The following is a 10,752-nucleotide window of genomic DNA, read 5'->3' as shown; positions in this document are numbered from 1 at the left end:
TTGGTCATATTTTTAAGTCTAGACATAGAAGGAAGGGAGTTTGTGGGCATCCAGACCTGAAAAGTAGGGAGCAGAATAAACTGCTGAGAGATTGGGGGTCAGGGAGGATGGGGCCTGCCAGGGGAAGGACTGGAGCAGGCCCTGAGGAGTCCTGAAGCTGAGATTCCAGGGGCCTGAGATGGGTGTGAGGCAGCATGAGGGTCCTGCTGGGGGACTGAGCACTTCTAAGTTTTGATGTGATCTGCAGCCCAGTCTCTCTGGACCGTTGATCTCTCCCCTGTCATTACCTTTTCCCTTCTGCTATTCTCCCAGGTCAGGGAGCCTGAGCTGGAACCAGGGCCCAAGTTGGCCTGATCCAAGGCTTGAGATCAAGCTGGGCCCAGAGCCTGGCCTGGAGCTGGAGCCCACTCCACAGCTGGACTGCCCCTGTCATGCGGAAGGAGCTGGGCATTGCGCCTTTCTGCCCTGGCATGAAGAGCCCCAGGCCCCTACTCCTGCGACCATTGTTGCTGCTACAGCTGCTGCTGCTGGGGGCTGGGGTGCCAGGCGCCTGGGGTCAGGCTGGGAGCCTGGACCTGCTGATCGATGAGGAGCAGCCAGCAGGCACATTAATTGGGGACATCAGTGCAGGGCTTCCAGCAGGCACAGCAGCACCTCCCATGTACTTTATCTCTGCCCAGGAGGGCAGCGGCGTGGGCACGGACCTGGCCATTGATGAACACAGTGGGGTTGTCCGTACAGCCCGTGTCTTGGACCGTGAGCGGCGGGACCGCTACCGTTTCACTGCAGTCACTCCTGACGGTGCTACCGTGGAAGTTACAGTGCGAGTGGCTGACATCAATGACCACGCTCCAGCCTTCCCACAGGCTCAGGCTGCACTGCAGGTACCTGAGCATATAGCTCTTGGAACCCGTTACCCGCTGCAGCCTGCTCATGATGCAGATGCTGGCCACCTAGGAACCCAGGGCTATGCGCTCTCTGGTGATGGGGCTGGAGAGACCTTCCAGTTGGAGACACGTCCTGGCCCTGACGGGGCTCCAGTGCCTGAGCTGGTAGTTACTGGGGAGCTGGACCGAGAGAACCGCTCACACTACATGTTGCAGCTGGAGGCCTATGATGGCGGTTCGCCCCCACGGAGGGCCCAGGCCCTGCTGGAGGTGACACTGCTGGACATCAATGACCATGCCCCTGCTTTCAATCAGAGCCGCTACCACACTGAGGTTTCTGAGAGCCTGGCCCCTGGCAGTCCTGTCTTGCAGGTGTTTGCATCTGATGCTGATGCTGGTGCCAATGGAGCTGTGACTTATGAGATCAATCGGAGGCAGAGTGAGGGTGATGGACCCTTTTCCATTGATGCACACTCAGGACTGCTGCGCCTGGAGCGGCCACTGGACTTTGAGCAACGGCGGGTCCATGAACTGGTGGTGCAAGCACGGGATGGTGGAGCACACCCTGAGCTGGGCTCGGCCTTTGTGACTGTGCACGTGAGAGATGCAAATGACAATCAACCCTCCATGACTGTCATCTTCCTGAGTGCAGACGGCTCCCCCCGAGTGTCTGAGGCTGCTCCACCTGGACAGCTAGTTGCCCGTATCTCCGTGTCAGACCCAGATGATGGGGACTTTGCCCATGTCAACGTGTCCCTGGAGGGTGGAGAAGGCCACTTTGCCCTAAGCACCCAAGACAGCGTCATTTACCTGGTATGCGTGGCTCGGCGGCTGGATCGGGAGGAGAGGGATGTCTATAACTTGCGGGTTACAGCCACAGACTCAGGCTCACCCCCTTTGCGAGCTGAGGCTGCCTTTGTGCTGCACATCACTGATGTCAATGACAATGTGCCTGTCTTTGACCGCCAGCTCTACCGACCCGAGCCCCTGCCTGAGGTTGCGCTGCCTGGCAGCTTTGTGGTGCGGGTGACTGCCCGGGATCCTGACCAAGGCACCAATGGTCAGGTCACCTATACCCTGGCTCCCGGTGCTCACACCCACTGGTTCTCCATTGACCCCACCTCAGGCATCATCACCACGGCTGCCTTGCTGGACTATGAGTTGGAACCTCAGCCACAGCTGATTGTGGTGGCCACAGATGGAGGCCTGCCCCCTCTAGCCTCCTCTGCCACAGTTAGCGTGGCCCTGCAGGATGTGAATGATAATGAGCCCCAGTTCCAAAGAACTTTCTACAATGCCTCGCTGCCTGAGGGTACCCAGCCTGGAACCTGCTTCCTGCAGGTAGGTAGGCCTGCACACAACATGATATGCTGTGGGCAGGGGCGGGTCTGAGGCTACAGGGGACCTCAGAACAGGACCTAAGTTTTGCAGGTGCATCTATTGATGGTGACTTATGCTGGAGGGTTTGGTCCTATCCTGTGAACTCTAAAGTCTGTGCAGAGGACGAGGGTTAAGAGAAGATGAAAAAGCAGGATGCAAGAGCTGAAGCAGGCAATCTTGGCAATCGGGGGAATTAAGATTGGATCTAGAAGAAAAGTTCTGGTGGTGTCAGGAATTGAAAGAGATTGTGTAAAGAGTTGTTCTGCAGGGCAGAGATGGAGATCCTGCACACCCAGGCTTCAGTTCCAAAAAGGAAATGCCAGCATTTATAGAGCCTTCCACACCTAGTCCACTGCTGGGGTGTTCTGGAAGAAATCTCATCCCTGCCCTCGGAACTCAGCCTTGATGGGACACTTAGGCTCAAGCACAAGGATGATAGAAAACAAGAATTATCCAGTGAGATCCTGATGTCTAGAGTAGGAGAGCCTCTCAGAGAAAGAGGCAAGGCTTAGAGAGGCACAGACTGGCTGAAAGTCAGGCCTGGAAGAGATGGAGGGAACATGAAACTGGAGAGGCAGACTAAGACCAGATTGAAGAAGTCCGTGGACACCAAGCTGTGAAGGGTTAGGACTTTACTTGGAAAGCCAAGGAGGTCACTGAACTTCTTTTGAGCTGGGAAGAGCATGATCAGATTTTTTTTTTAAAGTTAGTTAGCTGACTGGTTTTAAGAGTAAAGGCTGGATTTGGTCAGCAGGTTAGTGATAGATCATTCCTTCATTAATACATTCAACAATTAACTTACCCACTGTAAGCCTGGCACTGTGCTGGGTACACAGAACAAAGAAAGGAGACAGTCCTGTCTCCAGATAGGTCCCTGTGCTCCAGCAGGTAGCATGTGAAGTGCTATGGAAGCCTGGAGGAAGGGCCTTGGAGAGCAAATGAGACTTTGCCAAATGGATAAAATGGGGTGTGTGGACAGAGACTCCAGGCTTATAGAAAGGGCTGCTGAACAACACCATGATGTATTCAGGAGACTGCAATGTTCAGGTTGGCCTCCACTGCACCGATAAGAAAGCAAGGTAGTAGACAGGGCCCAAGTCACAAGTTTTTACTTTATCTTAAAAATTATAGGGAGCCAATGAGAGACTCTAAGCAAGTTTTATATATCTTTTGGAAAGATTGCTTTGGCTACACCATGGAGTAAGGCTGCAGTAGAGAAGCCTGGAAGTAGGGAGTCCTCTTAGGAGATTGGTGCTTGAAGTCCTTATGTTTCCAAAGTCCACCAGACTCCTCAGCATCTCCTCAGGGGCTGCCTGTTGGCCTAAACTTTCAGACCAGTGCTGGGCCTGGCTGACGCCTTGTCTTCTGGCCAGAGCCTGGATATTTGCCTGCCTGCTGCTCTACAGCTCCCACCACCCACTCTCCCATGTGTTTACTCTCCCTCTTGGCCGGGATCAATGGACTATGGCTTCCAAACTTCTTCCTTCCTCACTAGTGCCTGAAGCAAGAGGGCAACTCTCCAGGTGGTTTCCTGGAGTTTTTACTATTAGTAACTATAGGGAAGCCAGGGTAAAAATGACCATTGGGGGTTCATAACTGTTACAAGAAGTCTTAGTGTTTGATTTATTCAATATACACGTGCCAGTCACTGTTTTCGGGATATGGAATATAATGATGAATGAGTCACACACACCTCCTCTGTATCTCACAGAATTTATAGTCTAGAGGGGAGATTCATTGGCAAATAAACAGTTTTATTGCAGTAAGAAAACTTCCATGGTGGAGATATATATGAGGTACAGATAGGCAGTATGTTTTCCCAAAGGAAGGGACCCTTGAATTGAGACTTAAAGAATGAGAAGGAGTTTATGAGGGCACCAGATGGAGGAAGAATTCCAAGCAGAGGTGACATGCACAGAGGAGTAGGAGAAGCCAGACTTGTTCAAGGGCCTACAAGTGGCTCAGTATCTCCAGAGTTTAAGATGGGAGATGGGAGAGTGGGAGATGAGATTGTGCAGGGAGGCCAGACAGAGAGGAGCCAAGCCAACCTGAGGAGTTTGAGCTTTTCTCTGTAGGGAACATTGAAGATTTTTTTAGTACAAAAGTATAGATTTGTTTTCTCAAATGTTAGTCAATGTAGAACAGTGGTTCACAACTGGGGGCAATTTTACACCCCCCACCCCCGTAGAAAGGATGTCTAGCAATTAGCAATGTCTAGAGACATTTTTGATAGTCACAACTGGTGGGATGCTACTGTCATCTAGTGGGTAGAGACCAGGAATGCTGCTAGCCATCCTATAATGCACATGACAGCACCCACAATAAAGAATTATCTGGTCCAAAATGTCAGTAGTGCCAAGGTGGAGAAACCCTGGTATAGAGTACAGATTGGAGGGCCAGACACCTAGAAGAAGGGAATTAGAAGAGTTCAGGGAAGAGATGACTCAGACCCAAGTCAGGACAGTGATAATGGTGATGGTGAGGAATAGATAAATAAGAAAGATAATGAGGACTTACTTAGTCCTTGGTTGACTGATATACCAGGTAAGGAAAAGGGAAGAACAGATTTCTGGCTCAAGAACTTGTGTGGATGAGAGAGTCATTAGAGCAGGTTTGGAATGATCATGAGTTTAGTTTTGGACAGGTTGGCTTTAAGCTGCCTCCACAAGTGGCCTTTAAGGTGACCTCCACAGGTCATCCAAGTGGAGACGTTGAGCATGCACCTGATATACAAGTTTGGAGCTCAGAGGGCTGGTCCTGGATGAAAGTAGAGATGATGGCCAAAGCCACAGAAGTGAGAGAGAAGGCCCTGAGAGGGTGTTTACAGTGAGAAGAGGCCAAGAAGAGATTTCAGGGAATGACAATGTGTAAGAACAGGCAGAGTAAGGGGAGATGGAGAAAGACTTGGCAGTGGCAAAGCAGTGGGAGGAGAAGTAGGAGAATGTCGTGTCAGGAAGTCTAAGCAGGAGGTCCACCTGGGAAGGAGGTCAGGCTAGACAGATGCAGTAAGTTTGGAGTTTGGTGGGAATTTTAGAGTTCACAGATAAGGGTCTTACTTTCCTCCTTGAAATTGTGCATCTGATGAGAGTGTGGGGGGGCGGATGGGGGCCAGAGGAGAGGGGTGAGGGTTGTTACAGTTTTGGGTTGGCATGGGAGAGACCAAGGTTGGACTGAGAAGCTGAGCTGAGAACCTGTTGAAAATGGAGACTGCATTTGCAGTGAAACCTCTGAGCGGAGGCTGTATAGGCCAGGAAATTCACTTCTGCCTTGGTCATTTCCAGTCAATGGCCCCTGCGCCTTTTGGGGTCACATCCTGACAGCTTCCCCTGACCACTGTTTATTGCTTTCTTCCTGCAGCAAGTCAGAGGGCAAAGGTCTTTAACAGCTTCTGGAGATGGTGCTGCAGCTGTGCTGCTGTGCACTGGGATTGATGCAGGGGGAAGTCTGTCTTCTGGGATATCCAGGCCCACAGCCATAGTAAAGAGTTGGAGGAGGAGCTGTTTCCAGCATTCAGCCATGGCAGGGTCTTAGTGTCTCTCAGGAGGGTAAACAATGGCACAGATCACTTCTGTCAAGGGCCTGGGCCTGGGCAACAATCAGAAATCTTTGGCCAGCTTTCTCTCTGAGCACATTTTCTGGCTGGGAAAGGGGAACTCTCCAGCTTCCACTTACAGAATATCATGACCTTGAGGTCCTTATATCCACAAAGAGCACTTTGTCACAAGCTGCAGCAGCCAGCACTAGCTAACCCACTATTGAGGGCCTAATGTGTACCCAATGTATAAAACTTAGTATGAAAGAAGTTTTTGTTACAAAGCAGAGTGATCAGAATGTCCATTTATTCAATGAACAAATATGCACAGAGCACCTACTGTGTACCTGGTCCTAGGCTAAAGGTGCATGAACCACACCCATAAATCTGTAGAGCAGACCCTACAGTGATCAGATCCCGGTATTAATCAGAACCCACTCTGTAATGATCAAACTCAATAAAGATCAGACTTGTAAACACAGTCTCAATAATTATATGGGTCAGTCAGTTCTCTGCATGGGATGATTATGAGACTTGATGAGGATACTAACTTCCTGTGATCTACCTGCAATTTGAAGTCACAGCCCTTAGCACTTTCCTTTGTCAGTACAGTTGGTCCTCATTATTTGTGAATTCACTTACTCTCTAAAATTTATTTGTAACCCCAAAATCAATACATGTAGCACTCTTGCAGTCATTCCTGGACATGTGCAAAGTGATGAGAAATTTGAGTCTCCCAGTGAGCCCCTTCCCAGCTGAGATTGAAAAGGGGAGTGCTCTGTCTTCTTGTTTCAGCTCTCATACTATAAACAAGTGTCCTTTTTTGAGGTTTATTTAATGCCATGTTTTCTGCATTTTTGTGGATTTTGTTGGTGATTTTGCTGTTTAAAATGGCCCCCAAGCATAGTGCCGAAGTGCTGTCTAGTGTTCCTAAATGCAAGAAGGCTGTGATGTGCCTTATGGAGAAAATAGATAAGCTTTATTCAGGCATGATTTATATTGCTACTGGCCATGAGTTCAATGTTGATTAATCAACAATATATATTAAATAAGATGTCTTTAAACAGAAACATACATCTAACATGGTTATATATTGGCTAGTTGACAAAAATGTTGTGACTAGAGGCTCTCAGGAACCTAACCAAGTGGTAAGGTCTAGGCTGGGGTTGGGTTTTGGCCCATGTACTACTAACTACTAATCCCCTCTGTGTGTCCACCATCCAGAGAGTCTGGACACTAGCTGCTCCTTCTAATCACCACTTACCTCTGACATTTCTGGCCAACAAGAGGGGCACCACTCACCCCAGCCTCTCCCCAGGTGACGGCCACAGATGCGGATAGTGGCCCATTTGGCCTCCTCTCCTATTCCTTGGGTGCTGGACTTGGGGCCTCTGGGTCTCCCCCATTCCGCATTGATGCCCACAGTGGTGATGTGTGCACGACCCGGACCCTGGACCGAGACCATGGGCCCCCGAGCTTCGACTTCACAGTGACTGCTGTGGATGGGGTGAGTGAGCAGAGCATGGGCAGGTTGGGCTGTTGGGGTGGGGCACTCAGCAGGGTCAGAGAAGGCTCACCTGACTTTTATGACTGTATGTCCTGCCAGGGAGGCCTCAAGTCCATGGTGTATGTGAAGGTGTTTGTGTCAGATGAGAATGACAACCCACCTCAGTTTTATCCACGGGAATATGCTGCCAGTCTGAGTGCCCAGAGTACACCAGGCACAGCTGTGCTGAGGGTGCGTGCCCATGATCCTGACCAAGGGCCCCATGGGCGACTCTCCTACCACATCCTGGCTGGCAATAGCCCCCCACTTTTTGCCTTGGATGAGCACTCAGGTGAGGATCCTGCCATTCCCAGGGTCTGCTCCCAGGCCCCCTCCCCACGTGCCTGAATGATGTATTGCCTCCCCCTCCCAAAACCCTTCCAGCCCTATTCTGTTACCTTATATATCTCTGCTTCTATCCCTCCTCCCAGGGCTGTTGACAGTAGCCTGGCCCTTAGCAAGATGGGCCAACTCTGTGGTGCAGCTGGAGATCGGGGCTCAGGATGGAGGTGGTCTGCAGGCAGAACCCAGTGCCCGAGTCAACATCAGCATTATTCCTGGAACCCCCACACCACCCATATTTGAGCAACTACAGTATGTTTTTTCTGTGCCAGAGGATGTGGCACCAGGAACCAGTGTGGGCATTGTCCAGGCACACAACCCACCAGGTATCATTTTCGTATTATGCCCACTTGGTGCCACACCGAGATAGCCCAATATAATCCTTCAGCACTATCTTAAAGTACCCTAGAGTTTCACACCACAGATAGCCCCAAAACAAAACACTTTGTTACCAATACCCAACACCTCCTTAGGCACAGTGCTTCGTCCCTAGGCAAATGGATATCACCCCAGTGCCAACCAACTTCTCTGCCAATACCTGCCTCTCCTAATACTTCAAAAGGCATGGGTGTGGGCACTGTTCAACCCTTCTTGGGATCAGAGTCTGGGCCCCTACTCAGCAGGTGCTCCCTTACCTCTTTCCTGATGCCTCTCTCCTCTTCCCTAGGTCGCTTGGGGCCGGTGATCCTCACCCTAGCAGGCGGGGATCCCAAGGGACTCTTCTCTCTAGATGCAGTCTCAGGGCTGTTACAAACACTTCACCCTCTGGACCGGGAGCTGCTGGGACCAGCACTTGAGCTGGAGGTGCGAGCAGGAAGTGGCATGCCCCCAGCTTTTGCTGTAGCTCGGGTGCGTGTGCTGCTGGATGATGTGAATGACAACTCCCCGGCCTTCCCTGCACCTGAAGACACGGTATTGCTGCCACCAAACACTGGCCCTGGGACTCCTATCTATACACTGCGAGCTTTGGATCCCGACTCAGGTGTTAACAGTCGTGTCACCTTTACTCTGCTTGCCGGGGGTGGTGGGGCCTTCACGGTGGACCCCACCACAGGCCATGTACGGCTTATGGGACCTCTGGGGCCTCCAGGAGGGCCAGCCTATGAGCTGGAGCTGGAGGCCCGGGATGGGGGCTCCCCACCACGCACCAGCCACTTTCGACTGCGGGTGGTGGTTCAGGACTTGGGGACCCGTGGGCTGGCTCCTCGGTTTGACAGCCTTACCTACCGTGTGGACCTGCCCTCAGGCACCACCCCTGGAACTCAGGTCCTGCAAGTGCAGGCCCAGGCACCAGATGGGAGCCCTATCACCTATCACCTTGCAGCAGATGGAGCAAGTAGCCCCTTTGGCCTGGAACCACAGAGTGGGTGGCTATGGGTACGGGCAGCGCTGGACCGTGAGTCCCAGGAGTTATATACACTGAAGGTAATGGCAGTGTCTGGGTCCAAACCTGAGTTGGGACAGCAGACAGGCACAGCCACCGTGAGGGTCAGCATCCTCAACCAAAATGACTACAGTCCCCGCTTGTCTGAGGAGCCCACTTTCCTGGCTGTGGCTGAGAACCAGCCCCCAGGGAGCAGTGTGGGCCGGGTCTTTGCCACTGACCGAGACTCCGGGCCCAATGGACGTCTGACCTACAGCCTGCGACAGCTGTCAGAAGACAGCAAGGCCTTCCGCATCCACCCCCAGACTGGTGAGCACTGGAACCCAAATTCTGAGACCCCCACAACCTCATCCCCAGATTGGTGAATACTGAAATAGGATACCCAACCTCCAGCCCAGATCCTGGTTTTGAGGACCAGGACTCTTCCTGGAGTTTGGCCCTGGCATTCCCTCCCATATTCCCCATACCCCAGCTTCTAAGCCATAGGCCTCAGGCTCTGCATCTCTAAGTATCCCATACGTGATGTCCGTCCTACACTCTCAGGAGAAGTGACCACTCTCCAAACCCTGGACCGTGAGCAGCAGAGCAGCTACCAGCTCCTGGTGCAGGTGCAGGACGGAGGAAGCCCACCTCGCAGCACAACAGGCACCGTGCATATTGTAGTGCTCGACCTCAATGACAACAGCCCCACCTTCCTGCAGGCTTCAGGGGCTGCTGGTGGGGGCCTCCCTATACAGGTATGTGAAGTGGCAGGACCAAGGCCTGAAGGAGTGTGAGGGAGTGGGGGTCTCCCCATAGAGCTGTAGGTATAGGTAAGAGACTGCCTCCTAGAACAGTTGTGAGAGCAAAAAAGAAAGGGCTCTGCCTGCACACAAGTGAGTTGTATCCCCACAGGTACCAGACCGTGTGCCTCCAGGAACACTGGTGACGACTCTTCAGGCCAAGGATCCAGATGAAGGGGAGAACGGGACCATCTTGTACACGCTAACTGGTATGGGGGTGGAAAAAGGGAGTTGGTGAGTGATGGCATGCCCTCGTGGCCTGCCTACCTTGGGCCCCAAGCCCTCATCCTTTCTCTGCCTGACCCCAGGTCCTGGCTCAGAGCTCTTCTCTCTACACCCTCACTCTGGGGAGCTGCTCACTGCAGCACCTCTGATCCGAGCAGAGCGGCCCCACTATGTGTTGACACTGAGTGCTCATGACCAAGGCAGCCCCCCTCGAAGTGCCAGTCTCCAGCTGCTGGTGCAGGTACGTCTGCCCTTCCTACAGTCTACCCACTTCTCCTTGTCTGCCGCCGTAGGCCCCCCCCCCTCCAGTAGCTCCAGCTTCATGAGGTCCTTGGGCCCTCTAGTCAGACTACGCTGATCAACCTTCCCTACTATTCAGGGAGCCAGCCCAGACCCCCTTTTACATGGGTCCTCCTGATTCCTTCCTCCCATCTCGTCCACAATAGGTGCTTCCCTCAGCTCGTTTAGCCGAGTTGCCGCCGGATTTTTCAGAACCGGACCCGACGGCGCCAGTGCCTGTCGTGCTGACGGTGACAGCAGCCGAGGGGCTTCGGCCTGGCTCCCTGCTGGGCTCGGTGGCGCCGCCAGATCCGGCGGGGGTGGGCGCTCTCACCTACACACTGGTGGGCGGCGCCGATCCCGAGGGCACCTTTGCACTGGACGCGGCCTCAGGG

The 10,752-nt window shown here is 52.7% G+C and overlaps 1 protein-coding gene across 1 annotated transcript in view; it reads left to right on the top strand.

Moving 5' to 3' along the window:
- Positions 1 to 431: 431 nt before the first annotated feature.
- Positions 432 to 10,752, top strand: part of DCHS1 (dachsous cadherin-related 1) — a 20,449-nt gene continuing 10,128 nt past the window's right edge. The window contains exons 1-9 of the mRNA XM_008581580.1: positions 432 to 2,228; positions 7,118 to 7,306; positions 7,406 to 7,637; positions 7,777 to 8,013; positions 8,355 to 9,380; positions 9,615 to 9,808; positions 9,966 to 10,062; positions 10,162 to 10,319; positions 10,525 to 10,661. Of these exons, the coding sequence (XP_008579802.1) occupies positions 432 to 2,228; positions 7,118 to 7,306; positions 7,406 to 7,637; positions 7,777 to 8,013; positions 8,355 to 9,380; positions 9,615 to 9,808; positions 9,966 to 10,062; positions 10,162 to 10,319; positions 10,525 to 10,661 (4,067 nt within the window). The remainder of the gene's footprint in view (positions 2,229 to 7,117; positions 7,307 to 7,405; positions 7,638 to 7,776; positions 8,014 to 8,354; positions 9,381 to 9,614; positions 9,809 to 9,965; positions 10,063 to 10,161; positions 10,320 to 10,524; positions 10,662 to 10,752) is intronic.

The sequence above is a fragment of the Galeopterus variegatus genome, unplaced genomic scaffold (assembly GCF_000696425.1).
Source record: "Galeopterus variegatus unplaced genomic scaffold, G_variegatus-3.0.2 Scaffold2396, whole genome shotgun sequence".
Lineage (NCBI taxonomy): Eukaryota > Metazoa > Chordata > Mammalia > Dermoptera > Cynocephalidae > Galeopterus > Galeopterus variegatus.
Note: the sequence above shows the minus strand (reverse complement) of the source record. Positions and strands in the feature narration are given on the sequence as shown.